Here is a 16,958-nt window from a genome sequence, read left to right on the forward strand (position 1 = left end):
CTCAAATTCTCCTATTTTATATCCTTTTTCCTTCCAGTTATGAGGTTCATAGGATCAAGGAAAAGGAGAGTATGAACTCACAAAAACAAAAAATTTCTTTTGTGGATAGGAGTAAAAAAAAAAATTAATGAGTAAGGTGCACAAAGCCAAAATAAAATCACAAAAATACATTTTGCATAAAGACATTTTTCAAACCACCTATTTAACCATGAAATCATCATCTATGTTACACTCTGAAAAGTTCACTTGAGCAAAACAATGTATTGTATTAAGGTCACTGTGTCTTGCCCTTTCACTGAGGACCACTGAGAAGAGTTCAGCTTAATCTCCTTTACCCTCTCTCCATCAGACACTTATACATATTGTTAAGATCCACCCCCCCCCCCCCCTTTAAATACTTTGGGAATTATTTAAAGCAGTCTTAATAATTTTGTTTACTTTCCCTAATACAAAACACATTTTACTGTTTGAAAATGAAAGGCATCTTTTTTAAAAAAAATAGCCAACCTGGTTACTTGTACAACTTGCTGAGCTCAAATGTATGATGTTTTTCAAAACACATGGTTTTATAAATTCAAGCACTGCTGTGTTGTGTGATCAACCACAACTGTGAAGTGTTAAATACCAGCAAGCTATGCCTTAGAACATCAACCCGTTACTTAATGAAAAAGAAAAAAAAAAATCCATTATGGGGAAATGTATTTCTCTTCAAAAATTCTGGTAACTATTATCACTGAGAACACAGCTCTAAGCAAGTGGACTAGCAGCCTGCGTCACAGTTCCTGAAGAGATTTATTCTCCTTTATAAGATTAGATGCCTTTATTGCTTCTTTACCTGTTTTCCATTTATGTACTTTGGTGCCACCATGAGGTGCTTGGCCTATTATAATTTTTAAAYAGACAGGTCTAAAAATAAAAATACATGCACCAACAAAATGCAACTATGCTTTCAGACTACCAAAAGTTTGGCTMGGTGGGCACAACAGTAAAAGTGTGGTGGAGTACTGCACCACAAGTAAAATCAAATTGAATGGATTTTTAATCGTTTTAGTCAAATAATTCTTCAATGTGCCTGTATTATAATGAAGCACTGCAAAACACAGCAATTCAGATAAACTAGCTGAAAATTAAAAATACTCACCACAGCCTGCCAAAAAACTTTCACACTTGACAAAAAAGTGAAAATGTTCCATACAAAAGTAATCTCAAATTATCTTAGTAATTTTAAGATGTCGCATAAAATTTCAAAAGGGTTAAAAAGCATTAGAAAAGAAAATGCAGCTTTTTTTTGAGCTATAGAGGAAAAGTGCAAACATTAAGAAAAATAGTCAAATTGCACTGATGTATTTTAAAAATTCTGACACAGTATATTTAAGACATCAGGAAGATGAATAAACTTCTCAAGGCATTAATTGTTTTTAGCAATTTAAYTGCAAATTATTTTTTACATTTCAATTCTGAATTTTTTTACTTACTGACACTAATGATAAAACTGCCCTCATAACAGTAAGATGGTAGGTAAGAAAAACATCTTTTAACACCTGATGAGGACAAGTTGAGCCATTAGTTATTGTTTAGTAGTTTTGATGCTTTTGTTTGCTTCCAAGTAAYTTAAAAAATTTTCACAGAGCCAATTTCAAAATCTTATTATATGTCAGCACAATTAGCTTGCATTGCATAGTTCTTGGAAGCATTAGACTCATAATGTCTCTGTTAAATCGTTTGAAAACGTATCTACTTTGCCCATCATTAGAAAACTATTTCTGCTTGCAAATATTATGATAATTGTTGCTCCATTTAAGGAGATTAGAGCATCTTAAAACAAAATGCCCATGTTGCACAAAACATGCAGAAAGTAATATACCATAGATGGCTTTTAACTTTAACAATGCATACAAAGTCTTTGCAAAGGTTTCTTAAAATGTCTGATACTCAGGATACAAACGTCGCAGAATCTGCCCACTCTGCTACTCTATGTTTGTACAGTCTAATTCTTGCTCTTTTGTTGAAACATGTTCTCTAAAAACATCTACTAGTTCAAAATCATACCATGTTTAAAAAAAAAAACAAACTTAAGAAGGCCTTGAACAGAAGAATTTCTGAATAATTTTTTCATACATCAATCTCTGTGATTTACTCCCTTTCCACATATAAATGAAGAATGGAGATGATGTTTTGCTTTTAGAAGGTGTTCACACTTACAATAYTTTCCTTACTTCAATAAATCTTTTTACCTTTTCATCCCCTTGTCCAGGAACATGACAGAACCAACATTTTGTCCTTTCACACCCACGTGAAGTCATGAAATAATATCTGCAGTATTTACGGGGCAAGTTAAGTGCATCAAGGATCTGCTGGACTGAATGAGAAGCCTGGAATAAAATAAAATTACAACAAGCAGAAGCAGCCAAATAATATTTCTTGAAAGCAAATATGCTATTTTTTTCAGAATTTCAAAATATCTAGAAAATATAAACAAAAGCAAAAAAAAATATGATCTACAATTAAGCCTCTGAAAGAACCCTCATCTCTATACTGTATTTACAGCRTTTCAAAGGACACAAAGATCAATCCCTTATCCTGTCATGTTTGTGTCAACAAAAGCCTGTCTTGAAGAGCACAAACAGGGATAATGCAAGAACTGCTAAATGAGATGGACAATGAATAGAGAGGAGGGAGAATGGTGACAAGCTCCTGCACATCTCTGAGTAACCATCTGAGAATTCTGGGGCATCAATTTCCTTTACCCTTTTCAGTGCCCAGCATCATGGATAAAGCAGGCTGTCCTAAAGAAGTGAAACCTTGTCGGCTTTTCAGTTCTACAGAAACCAATAAAGCAAAACGCATTATTTGATTTTGCTTAAGCTGAAAACAGAAATCAAGAAAACGGCACTGTGTACAGCTGTCCCTTCACCACTGATTTTGTTGTCAGAAATTGTATTTGCTCAGTGATAACATCTTTAAAGGTGTAAAAACATAAACATATACAGATTCATAATTTCTGACTTGATACACTGGGAACAGTCTGAATAGCCATAAGAAATTTGGTGCCAAAAGATCAGAAATCAAAAATTTAACAACTCACAATTGCGTTTTTCTCCATCTTCCATGGCTCAATATCTCCACAATTCTTAAATGGCAGTAAAGCACTCCTTTCTGAAGATTTGTAACCTAAAAATTAGGATGAGGGCAGCAAATCGCATAATAAAAATGAATCATACTGAAACTACTCTCATTTATCTTATTTTCCTTTATATTTATAGCTCCTTCAAATGACAGCAATGATGAATGAAAATTTGATTAATACAGTCTAAAGCCAGTAATTTAAAGCACAGTTTTCTTAATTATCCTAAAAGTGAGACTTTACAAACTTCAAGAGTAAGCACATTTAAATTAAAAACTTCACTACTTTATCCAAGGTCTCTACTCTAACTTACAGAGATAAGAAAAAGAATAAAAATATCCAGAAGTTTTAATTTCAAAAGGAAAAAACCCTATCCACTTTATCAGTAATCTCTGCATTCCAACATCACTAGCCCTAAATTTAAGCTATTTTTTCAGAACTGATAGAAAACCTTTCATACTGGTATAAGTAGCGCAGTAGCAAGTTTAAGCCCAATGTAAGTTACTGGTTTCTTAACCATGAAATATRGTTTTAGAACTTTAATAATTATTGAATGACAGTTTCTTGCTTTGAAAAATGAATAATTTTAATGGAAGATAAGTTCAAATTTTCAACTCCGTATCTAAAGACAAATGACAGTTATGGAATGCCCTGCTTTCTAGGGCTCCCATCTGGCCCCTTCAAAGAACTGGGTGCTCAAAAGACAGGGTGCTTAGTCCTTTCTGACAAACTACAGTTGCTAAAGAGCATCCAATAATGAAGGTTCTACTAGAGACTTACACTAGGTACACTGCTCTTAATCTGCATGCCTTTCTAAACAGATAGGGCTATTACAGGATAGGAAGGAAAAGTTAACGTAGAACAATGAAGATTTAATGTTATGTACTGCCACACTGCAAACCCTTGTGAAGTGATGGTGGGTCATTTGATAAATTCAGGATTGGATATATTTAGTGGTAAGAAAAAGACTGACAAAACAGCCAACCACTAGCCATAGAAAAATGCCACTGAGAATTTAATCTCAAAATGTCACTGAGAATTTGATCTCAAAATGCCACTGAGAATTTGATCTTTCCTCCGGAATCTTGCCATCCCCAAGCACAGAATTTTTGACCACGTCTAGTCAAGAGTTTGTACTCTCCCTGGGGACTGTGGGTCAGACTTGTAGGGAAGCAGGAACTAAAGTGAAAAGTCAATCCTGCCTGCACAGCTCTGTGAATARAAGGCTCTTTTGCCCTGTCCTAGCACAGAAACTCTTGCATTGGCAACTTTCAAATGATTTTAAGAAGATTTAGAAGAACTCTTCAGAAGTTATATATGCTTTTGAGGCCAAAGACATGASCAGTTTCAAACAACTGGATTCTGAAGAAATACTCAAACTTGCTTTTAATAGCATCTGTATTTCGTGAAGTACCTGAAAATACTGTTAAATGATGTGATGATAAATTCGTTCTACAAGCTCAGATTGATGGTAGAATTGGAAACTAAACAAGAACCCCTGCCAATGATCTTAATTCAAGAAATCCATGTTTATAAACATCCATATTAACAGTAATTCTAAAAACATTAACTCCCAAAGCAGCTGTTGCAAAGAAACTGAATGCAGTATCTATAAGTAATCAATTCCTGGTTTTCTCTACCTTGTACACCAAATAAACAATGCATTTATGAAAGGCTAAATGTCCAGTTTGTTATGTGCAGTGACTACAGTTCCATTATATTATCATTCCTCTTGTGGCAGAGACACTTAAGAGGTATCTGTCCCAGTTGTGAAATATACTTGGTCAACATGAAGTGTTAGCTATTAAGTATACATGATTTCCTTGATCCAGTCTAGTGAATTTCTCAAAAACTTTGGAATTAGCATAAACAACAGAGTTCTGGCCTTCAGCAAGGTGGGCAAACCACTTTAGCAAGTTTTGTTAAGAACAACCAACTAACCAAATSCAGTCACATTCTCTGCCCACAAATCAAGAAAAGTAAGTTACTTGCTAGTAATGTCTCAAACACAATGTGTCAGACTACTAAGAATGCAGGCACTGCTGTACCATTAACATATCTGAGAACCATAAATATCAAGATAGAATGATTTCTATCTGACCTTACCAAAGAGAATTCTGAAAAAGTCCAACCCAAAACCCCTCACTAACCTATCATATGAGAGCTTGCAGATTTGCTTTTGTATATGCAAAATAATATTCCAGYCAATACCTTCAAGAACTGAAGACAGCGTTTAAGATTTCATAGGTAAATAAAATACCAAAAAAACCAAAATTCTGAAGAGTTCATCAAAACAGCATACAATACCATTTGTCCAGGATTTCATCACTGTAGCTTCACTGAAGAGATTTACTTCATTCAATGGCAATCTGGACAGTAATTCACAGTTCACGTTGTACTTACAGTCACTGTTGAGTATTAAAAAAAAATTGTTCAAATTCATTTGTTTAACTAAATTAAACAGGTGCTTCTCTCATATACTGCATGCCTAAAAAGGGAGATTAAGTGTATAAAAGATGAGAACTTCTTCAACGATTTACACAACACTTCAAAACTTGCTGTAAATTTAAAYAGCCAGCAGTCCCAAGAATTTTACTTTAATTACTCTCATTGCCTGGCCCAATCTGATYATGATTTTAGCTGAGATTATTCTGCCCAAAGGCATAACTACATCTGCCAAAGGAGTAAACCTCAAGGCTTTTCTAATGACATTTGAAGAATGAACTGTTTTCCATCCCTAAAACTGACTACTGGGCAGAAGATKTAGGTAATTTCAAAGGCAACTCCCATTAAAGACTCTTCAGCCTTTATTCCCAAATATGTATGATCCAGAGAACAAAATTAATAAATGATGATGTTTTCAAAAATTGGCTAAAATATTGCTAGCAAAATACTTAGTAATTTATTTCATATGTGTAAACAAAGCCATGGGAAAAATCATCTCATGAGATCTCCCTCCCTTTCACTTTAGAAACATGGCTCATTACGAAGGACATTTCAACTTGCTCGCTCCTCTGCAGATAGAAAGAGAGTTGCTATCTACTATGAGAGATTTTAGCTATACAACACTTCTAACAGCCAGGATAATTCACATCATTCCTAAATGTCAGGATGTTTCACAATTTAAATAAAAATGCTATAGTAGAGAGGAAGAAATTCCATCTAACAAACCAAATTCTTTYAATATCAATCTTTATTCTTGGCAATGCGCTGGGTTGGTTTCCAGAGGGACAACAGATCTGCAGTTTTAGTTACTCAGAAATTTCAAGTTACCAWGTAAAATATTCTTATGCTCCCTCATGATGCCAGACTCAGATCTAACACAGCAGGATTTTCATATCAGCTTACCCTCAAGACCTCTTCAATCTAGACATGAAACTACACACAATTTTGCCAGGAACTGTAAACTACAGAGCTCTATAATAATTTTTTCTAGTAACAGCATCACTAGATGTGTAGTTTGCTAAATAGGAACAGCAACTGTTTTCCTCTAGATAAAACAATGCACACCTTTGCAATGGTAACATTTTTGAGTAAAACTAGAGACAATAGCTCAACTCCAAATTAAGGCCTCTTCTCTAAATCACACAGAGCAGTGCATTGCACAAACATACTTTGTCCAGCATAATCTACTTATTCTATAGTATAAAGAACTATTTATGTGACTCTGGTAAAATTAAACGGGTATTTTAGCAGAAGAAGCAGCTTGGAGCTCTCTAGTGGATTAACGAGAAGATGCAGTATTCTCCATTAAGAGACTTCTGGCACTCAAATCTGTCTCAGAAATGTGAGTGGTGCRRGAAATAAAAGCAGTACTCTCTTCTRTGTCAGCTAAGGTTTCTTCATTATTTTGAAAATTACTGTGTCCTGGTTCCATCCAGGWSAGAGTTAATTTTTGCAGTAGCTAATTGGTGATGGCTGCTCCTAAACCACAACACTCTGAAGTATGTTATTTTTCTTCTAAATACTTAAGAATTCCATTTTAAGTATACCTTTCCTACATAAACTAATTTTCCATCATTTCTGGACTGCTGATGAWTGAAAATATCTTAGTCTGACAGTAACTGATGATTGGACAATCACCCACCATATGAAATTCAACAATGGAAAGCGATGGGTTCTGCACCTGGGATGGGACAACACTAAATGTAGGGACAGAGTGGGGAATGACAGGCTGGAGAACAGCACTGTGGAAAGCAACCTGGGGGTCCTGCTTGATGGCAAGTTGAATATGAGTCAGCAATGTCCKGGTAGCCAGTAGAGCAAAGCATGTCCTGCCATCAGGCACAGAATTGCCAGCCRGGCAAGGSAGAGGATTGYCCCASTCCGCTCTGCAATGGGGTGGCCTCACCTTGAATATTTTGYGCAGTTTTGGGCACCACAATGTAAGAAAGACATTAAGCTACTAGAGACTGCCAGAGGAGGGCAACRAAGATGGTGAAAGGTCTTGAGGAGAAGCTGAAGGAGAACTGGCTGAGGTCAGGYTAACTGGCTGCTCTGCTCAGCCTGGAGAAGTCTAGTGGGAGAGCTCATGGCAGTCTACRCTTCCTCGTGAGGGGAAGAAGAGGGACAGACACTGATCTCTTTTCTGGTGACAGAACCCAAGGGAATAGCCTGATATTGTGTCAGGGGAGGTTTACATTGGATATCAGAAAAAGGTTTTTCACCCAGAGGGTGGCTGGGCACTGGAAGATGCTCACCAGGGACATGGTCACAGCACCAAGCTTGAGAGAATTCAAGAAGCATTTGGACAGTACTCYTGGGCACATGGTTTGACTCTTAGGAATGGTACTGTGCCGGGCCAGAGAAGGATYTGATGATCCTTATGGATCCCTTCCAACTCAGCATATTCAGTGATTCTGTAAATCAGACTAAGAAACAATGTGCACAATAAAAACSGCAAACGCAGCTTGAAGCTACAAGAATAGTAAAGCATGTCCTTAACTCATGTGACATGTTTTTAAGCACCTTTTTCTATTGCTGTACAAATATTTGTCAGTCTGAATTTTAATGAGATCTTTCAACGCTTTCATAAGCAGAAAAGAAAAATGAAAGCTTCATGATTTATTTATTACTAGTTTTTGGTTTTGTTAAGTTCTGGTAAGTGCTAYTGTGGCAAGAAATGCATCTGATGCTATACTCACATTGAGATGCAGAAGTGAGACACTAAAATAAAGTGGATGTATTTTGTCACCAATCAAAAGCCAAAATAATCTCYATTGTTCTGTCAGGCTATGACTACACTTGTTCTGCACTTTGCAGAGTGAAATTGTATTATTTCAAATATTTCTTTTCTTTATCACATAGTTACAGTAACACGGAAAATTGAATTAAATGCTGATGGTGTTTAGGTAACAATGTCACATTTCATTTGTATAGTAAATGGGGAACACCACAGGTTACAAGAAAGATACACTATACATACCTTTTTACAGCTTCACTCTTTTTTTCTTCTTCAACATCAGGCATTCCATCTGCAAGCTGGAACTGTGAAGATATTTAAAAGTTATTTTCAGGTACAGCAAAGCACTACAAAGCCTGTTATGCTTTACTCTATAGACTTAAAACTGTAAGTGGTCATTGGAAGGTTTGGTAAGGCAGTCTTAACTGTAAAGACTGTAATTTGGTGTGTAGGGTTACTGTTACAATATCTTTRTTAATGGACATAATGCCTTTATATTCTGTGTTCTTTAAAATAGTGATTATAAATCAGAAAAAAAAGTGATGTGACTGTCTTCTCTTTCCTCCCACTAATAATCTCAGCAATTTTTAGGCCCACTGCCCGATTTTGACTGTGCCTGACAAGATATGTGGAAAACCACAAAAGTAATTCCATCAATTTTAATGAAATTTGAAACTGAACCAAAGAGGAATTTTGCTCAGCTGTACACTACCGTGGATTGTTAAAAAAATCCCTGACAATATGGAGAAAAAAGACAGCACAAAATATATTTGGAGGMGAGAATCTGAAAAGACTAATTCTGAATAAAGTCCTAGAATCCTGGCTTTGTTTCGTGCATTACTCATGAAGTAACTTAGGACTTGATATCATATCACAAATTTATGACAGCCAAAGAATTAGAGATGCACATGCTCTCACTGGATTTTCAAACTTTATTTTATCAGAGAGTTTTATCCAGAGAATTTTTAGCATTTTCTCTATGGTTCTTTTTTGCCCTTCTCACAGGATTATTAATTGGAAAAACCATCCAAAAAGCAAAATCTGAAAATCTCCCCAAACGGCAGAGTTGCAACAAGTGTTCTGCCACTGCATTCCCCCCACAGGCATGAACTGCTTTTTKCTATCCACATACAGAACAGTTTTAGGTAAGGCTTAGTATGTATKTTGTGGTTTAAGTTTGGGATGAGTAAGATTATTTGTACTCGAGTGAAGATATTTTCACTATCCAACAGAGCACCAAGCACTAGGACACTGATTTTATACAGCCACAAGACAACCCAGCTGGGACTGACCTGGCAATATTGCAACAAGCACCCCACCTTCAGCAATTAAGTACAGTTTGACATGCCCTTTTTGTCTCTCCAAAAGGTCAGGAAACAAAATGGCACTGTTAATTTTATGAATTGCATGTTAGCAGCCCCAATTCCATTTAGTGAAGGAAATGTTTCTCTTCTTTTAAATTATTTTGAAAGGGAAACTGATTCTCTGCTGTTTGAGTAACTTCTCAATTACTTAYCAATTTTTAACCATGTGAATTTTACAGTGTAACTTATCCAGTTAAAAACTATTCCACTCTTGAAGTAGTGGAAGACAGTAAACGCTATCAGCAGCTACATCCGAGTGGCAGAGAGATCTTCTTATCAAAGAAGCAAATGATATAAAACTTATGCAAATCTTAAAAGACTAAACTTATTATTTAGAGGAGGGAGGTCAAATGAAAGTAGAAMGGTCAGACAGTCAGTGAGCATGCAAATGATTTCCTCTGAATAGATGGGAATATTAATGTTAATGTAAAGGCCCTCTTGTCCAAGTSTGATCCAGAATGATCCTTCTTGGATGCATGATGGCTGTGCAGCTCCCCAGGTCTCCAACACTACCCCATGCTTCTGATATTGCGTGGTGAGAAACATTTCACAGCAACTTCTAAAACTAGGTAAGTTATAAAAAAAATGTCACATTTGCAAAGTAGTACTCATAGATGTTCACTGGAACAGTAATTTTCATACCATTGGTAATACAGCATTACTGCAACACTGATATAACAACATTCTGTTTTATTGCAAATTTGAAGATGAATTATGGTGACCAAAAAAAAATTCTGTTAAGCAAAGATTACATTATCAATACACAGTAATCTGTGAAATGCTAATATTCTTTTTTATTACTGGAAATAAAAAAATTAGTTGATAAAACAGAATTAGTAATTAAAATTATGCAATTACGTGGATTTTAATTTCTTAAACTATTTAAGGAGAGAAAATGTAATTTCTCAGGACCTTTTCATCCATGTCAAAACTCTCCAAAAGTTCATCCAGCTTGCTCTGTTGTTGCCCATCTTTAAAAAAGTCCTCAATAACATCTCCCGTAGGACTGCTTCCTCTGGAGGAGTTGCAGGTTTTCACATGTTCAGCTGAAAATGTATAAACACATTGCTTTATGTATTTCCCATGCTACATGACAACAAAGCTTTTATTTCCTAAATATTACAAAGGCTTAGTACTAATGACATTTAAGAACTCCYAGGACTTCCTGAAAGTGAAATGTATATGGAAAAAAATTTCATGCTTAAGGCAGGAACAATTTCAAATAAATATTAGACTGAATCTGCAATTAAAATTCTATCCAAGTTGTACGTTCTGTAATGGTCCCTGTAGAACAGTACAACAGGTTTATTTATGGAATATTAAATTCACTATTTTAGGAATAAATTCAGTCAAGCTTTTTTTTTTTAAAACACAGCCAAATATATGTATTTGGCAATTTGCTATGCAAAAGACTTAGTCTTTGTCACAAAAGGGCATATGTCAATCCTAATGACATGGTGCAACACTGAACTAAATATAGATACCTCTGAGAAACTGCAGATTCCTGTAATACCGTAAATTTAATGAAAATTCAGTGTCAGGAAATTTCAGCACCTTTTGCAGAYGTCACAGGAAACAATACACCTGGCTGCAACTTTCTGAAATAGCTGTTTATGCACAACAGAAGAGTTCTGCATAAAAAAGGAATTCACTACTGGATCACATGAATGAATTTCAACTTCATTGTCCAGACACAGGAAAAAAGAATTGGAGAGTAYTGGAAGAGCTTTTTGTCTTATAGTCACTGGTCTCTCTGTACATCTGGTTGAAGACAACACACACAAGATTCCGCTCGAAAGGTAAAGAGGATTAATGTMATCCAGAATATTTTATCTTTAGTACTGCTTCCCCTTCTTAAATGGCGAAGCCACTAGGGCAAGCAGCCACAACCTCACTATGTAACACAGGRCACTAAAGCAGTAACACATTTCTAAATTAATACATAATTAATTAGCAAAACCAGGCACCTTCTTTTGCTCTGTGCAGGTCTTTTTCAAAAGGCACATATTAAAAGTAAGTTACTGTGCGCACATTCATCTAAGATGATAATGTGATCCTGTTTCTCAGATATGGGAAGGATTTTTCTTTATTTTAAGCACCACAAAAAGAACCAAAGACTTTCAGCCTCAAACTTTGGTAGAACATGAAGTAGAACAGCAAAGAAAATGCAGAAGTTACTGAATAGTACAGAACTTGAGGCCAGATTTGGCTTCAATCACCTCAGCATTGCAGACTCCATGGCACAGGCCCCCCTTCTCTTTACATGACCATAGACTTCCTCTCTTCTCCGCCTCAGGGAACTTGTACCTATTTCTTCTATCTGAGCTCTTAAAACCTCTTTTTTATTTTTGCCTTCTAAAACCTGAAGCCTGAAATCTTCTCTTYCCCTAATTGTCACTAGTCACTCCTTTCCAGGAGGCTCTATATGCCCAAATCACTCTTTCTACATGAACATAACACATTAATGTGGAAAACCAGCACAAGAGGTAYTGTCACAGACACCTTTCAAACCTGAAGCAAAATCAACACGTCACAATGTCAGATTAAGTTGACAAACTGGTATCAGAAAGGGAAACACCACAAACAACACAATTGTTCTCCACTGTGTCAGTAACAAACTTCTATTCAAAATCAAAATCCTGTTCCTCCAACTATCTAATAGAAATTTCAACATCAGGTATACCTTGCACAATAAATCTGGTATGCAAGCTGAAGAAAATAAATCACATCCATATGCAGCCTAACTGGACTGTTCTGCTTTAAATAGGAAGAAAAAAAACCCATTAAGTTAGAAGTAACCTTACTTATTAAAAAGGGCATCCTTCAAAAACAAAACAGTGTCTCAGTGGAATGGGCATAGCATCCACAAAAATACCCCAAAAGGAGAACCTGGAAATAAACCTGATTACAAAACTCTGTGTGCTGATGAACATAAGAGAACAACCACCTCTAACTGKGAGCTAAACTCCAAAAGAGTATCACAGCATTCAGTGTCTAACTGTGATCTCAACTAATGGAATTCTTTGCCTAATCTATCAGAGAAATGTCACAAAACCCCACAACCAAAACCAAACAAAAATCCCCACCCCAACCCACCAGTACTACCAACAGTCAAATACTACAGAGAAGCAGACTCAGGCTTGTGCCATTTTGGAAGATGTTGATTTCATATGCATTAGGAAACCATCTGCTGTTACAACAAAAACAATACAAAAACAGACAAGATCCTCCTCTTTTGTGGAAAGCAGAAAGCCTAGGTTTTGCCACAAAACATCTTTTTGATTTCTTTCTTTTGATTGCATGTCAAAAAAAAAATCCAGAGACTCTTACCTTTTAATACCAAATTACAGGAATTTTCAGTATCATTTGACTTTTCAGTACCATTCAGTATCATTCCAGATTCTTGCACATATCTGAATGGAACAAAAAGATTATTACAAGATTTCCACCTTGCACAAAAGCAAAAATAATCTACRAGTGACATAAAATCAAAAGTTCTCAGTAATACTTTCAGCCATGAATCCTTATATCCAACACACTGCTCTAAGACTCTCTTTAACTTTCTCTTTTGTCTTTCTTAAGTTCATCCCTTCAGGTATATTCCTAAACAAGTTAAGTAAAACCAAGACATTTCAAATACTAAAATTTTCAGAAAAAGCTCATTGTCTCATTTAATCTTTGCCTAAAACACTGAGAAGGGAAATTTTCTCCGCATAGCAAATAAAGGAAAATACTGTGCTAATGTGCCAATTTATCAGTTTCTAAAAAATGTTACAGTATTTTTATATTCAACATCTTTTGCATAGGAATGACTCTCAAAGAAAGTAATAAAAATAACTGTTCACAGAAAGATACTTCACCTATTTCAAAGATAAGCTGGGAACTTAGAAAAGCTCAGGAGGTACAAATACATAGTTAAATATTATGTACAGAATATATAAAACATCATCATTACAGATTTAGGAAGTGACCAGTACTCTTCTCTTTCTAAAATGCAAGCACCAGAGAAGTAACTTGTTGAAATCCGAGTTGTATTTGGTTAAAGTCAACCAAAAAAATATTAACTGGCCCTGATCTGATATGATCTGATATTATCTGGTGATACCATACGGTACCTGATAAAACTGTGTTAAGGTCTATTGCCTTATTTTAATGTTCTCATATTTAGTTCATTAATATGTTGGTGACTGCTACCAACTATGGTTAGTCACCATTTAATGACCTTTGCATCAAATGATGGAAGATAAAAAACAAAATAAGAAATTTTACCTGATTGTGCAGCAAATCAAGGGAAAATCCTAAGAAACACGAACTCTGCATTTTTATTTTCCTTGGCAAATAGCAAACCAATTCAACAGGTATCAAAAAGAAAGTTTYAGTATGACTTCAAACAACTTCATTTTTCATCCCATGATTGCTAATGCTGCTCTAAGTCAATGTAATTACTAATTAAAGGGAATATTTGTCCTCCCCTATAAAGTACTTACAAGATCCAGTGAAATTTTCAGTTAATATTTAGATAAATAGCAACATTTATTACCATAACCAATACATGAGTGTAAAGGGCTCAGACGTTCTGTCTCCCATTCTGTGTAAGAGTTTTCTGGACAGTCAGCTAGAAACCACAGTCATTATTACCCTGGGTAATACACAGCAAATACTGATTCTGTTATACCATGCATATGAGATACCTTACACACCGTGCCCAAAACGAATACTCCTTCTAATAGAATTTACCATAAACTCTAATAAATTTACCATGATAAAGTCTAGCTGCCTCTTAAGAAGTTGGGTGTTCCTACTACAGACTTGCCCTGCTCCCTAGAGGCTTGTTTTTGCAGGAATTTTATTCTATTAACATCTGAAAGTTTTATATTCCCACGTTCAAAAAACTGTTCAGCACCTCAAAGAAAATTCCCTTCCTCTTTTGCACATGGGTTTAATGAAATGGAAAGGATAAGGAGAGCAGGGAGTAAAAAAAATAATGCAGTTGTTAGGTGGTATAATGCTGCTAAAAATTRAAGCACTACTTAAAATACAGGTAACATAAAGCCACCCAGAAATACCACACAAAGAAAATTAGAACACCCATTCCAAGAACTATTCTTCAGAGAAAGATCCTGAGTTATTTCTATCTAAACTCTATGTTTTTCTTGGTAAAATGAAAAATTCAGTCCTACATTTTTTTTCACTAAACACAAGTAGCAAAGCTTAAGAGAGAAAACAGACCAGACAGTCAATGAGTTCATCTATTCCATGAAGAACTACCTCATTTACAAAAGTTAGTTTCTACTTTAAACCTCTTTTCCTCTTCCTTTGACCATCATCTCAAAATCCAGTAAAATAATAATACCAAATTATTTACACCAGCAACTTGCTGAATGAAGATACAGAATCATAAACCTCTGCAACATCTTAGCCAAATTACACATTTGAAAAATATTCGGATCTGGGGATAGGAGAAAAAGAGGGAAGGAGAATGGCAGAATGGAATACTGCTGTAGAGATGACCATTTACTCTTACAGATCCAAGAGAAGAAGAAGCTAAACCTAAGAAGTAAAAATATTTCTGAGTATTATACCACTTTACAACTAAGAAATCTGCCTTCAAAGTGGCATCTGCTATCTCCAATCAGGTCAGATTAAGAATATTACTTTTAATTATCTTTGTTTCTGTTTTCATATTTCACTTCACTTTGTTTAAGTTGTTTAGGACTACCCTATCCTACAATTYGGAGTTATCCTAGCTCTTCTGAAGAACAAATGACCTGCATTCAGAATACTGYCATAGCTCAATCAAATTTTGACACCTAAAATCAAATAAAGAGATTAATTTCAYCAGAAATTAGTGAAATACTCTAATGAAACTTCACCACTACAACTAAAATATATGGAAACGAGTWAAAAGTACTTGGGAATATTGTGATTAAAAAAGAATTATATGCATACCTAAAACTTTTCTCTACTGCATATGTCTTTTCTGAGGTAACGGGAGATTCAGGCTTTATATACTGCTTTGTGCTTTTAATGCAGTTTGCAGAGGATGCTTTCACTGGACAATTTGCACAGTGTGCAGGCGCAAGCTCCTCTTCATTAGTGGTTCCAAAAAGGTCAGGGTCATCCTGAATCACATCAATGACAAGAACATCTTGGTTGTAAGCTTCAAGGATATCTGGTAAATTTTGACTTTTGTGTTGTGAAAGATTCCTTCTTGATTTTTTAYCATCATTTATTTCTAATCCAACAAGGTGGTCAACTGAATTCCATAAATCATCAGGAAAACTAGATTTCAGCACACATTCAGTATCACAGACATCAGGGACAGATGACTCTGGCTGTCCATCAAAAAGAGGATGTGGATGTGCAGAAAAACTTTCAGGGAGCAYAGATATCTCATTTGAGAGGTTTACGGAGCCATCATGATGGAATTCCTTACTGTCAATCTCATCTATTTTTTTCTGTATGGAAGCTGTAGATGTAGCATCATCCACGACAGGAAGAGGAGGCTGCTCAGAATTTACCAAGAAWGTCTCTTCACCTGTCTTCTGCCCTCCTGAAACACTAGTGCTTCCAAAAAGCTCTAGTGGACTACAAGTTTTTCTTTCAAATGAATGGATAGACTCCAATTTCTTGGATTCAGATTTGCTTCTGCATAAGGGAATTTTGAAATTTGCCAGGTTTCCAGAGTTTAATGGTTTAATTAGCTTTAAATCAGAAAGTGTCTGGTTCACTACTGATATGTTAGGGCTGAAATTTATTCTATTAGTGTTACTGGTACAAGCACCATTCTGGACTGTTGCAGGCAGGTTTCCCTTTGTCACATCTCCTTCATTGTCATCCTTTTGTCTTGTACCATTCTGGACTCTCACAGGCAGGTTTCCCTTTGTCACAACTCCTTCACCTTTATCCTTTTGTTTTGYTGTACCATTCTGAACTGTTGAAGGCACGTTTCCCTTTGTCACATCGACATCTTCATCTTTTTGTTTTTTTGTACTGTTCTGGACTGTTGCAGGCAGGTTTCCCTTTGTCACATCTCCTTCATTGTCATCATTTTGTCTTGTACCATTCTGGACTCTCACAGGCAGGTTTCCCTTTGTCACAACTCCTTCACCTTTATCCTTTTGTTTTGTTTTACCATTCTGGACTGCCACAGACAGGTTTCCCTTTGTCACATCTCCTTCACTGTCATCCTTTTGTCTTGTACCATTCTGGACTCTCACAGGCAGGTTTCCTTTTGTCACAACTCCTTCACCTTTATCCTTTTGTTTTGTTGTACCATTCTGGACTG

General features: G+C 35.8%; 1 protein-coding gene across 1 annotated transcript in view; it reads right to left on the reverse strand.

Annotated features, from left to right (window-relative positions):
- TOPAZ1 (testis and ovary specific TOPAZ 1) overlaps positions 1-16,958 on the reverse strand; it is a 38,927-nt gene that overhangs the window by 16,966 nt on the left and 5,003 nt on the right. Inside the window, exons 4-10 of the mRNA XM_057372728.1 lie at positions 15,620-16,496; positions 13,001-13,083; positions 10,583-10,716; positions 8,550-8,611; positions 5,432-5,532; positions 3,086-3,171; positions 2,235-2,372 (exon numbers count right to left, since the gene is read on the reverse strand). Coding sequence (XP_057228711.1) covers positions 2,235-2,372; positions 3,086-3,171; positions 5,432-5,532; positions 8,550-8,611; positions 10,583-10,716; positions 13,001-13,083; positions 15,620-16,496 — 1,481 coding nt within the window. The remainder of the gene's footprint in view (positions 1-2,234; positions 2,373-3,085; positions 3,172-5,431; positions 5,533-8,549; positions 8,612-10,582; positions 10,717-13,000; positions 13,084-15,619; positions 16,497-16,958) is intronic.

The sequence above is a fragment of the Malurus melanocephalus genome, unplaced genomic scaffold, assembly GCF_030028575.1.
Source record: "Malurus melanocephalus ecotype Western Australia unplaced genomic scaffold, MMel_1.1 scaffold_177, whole genome shotgun sequence".
Classification (NCBI taxonomy): Eukaryota; Metazoa; Chordata; class Aves; order Passeriformes; family Maluridae; genus Malurus; species Malurus melanocephalus.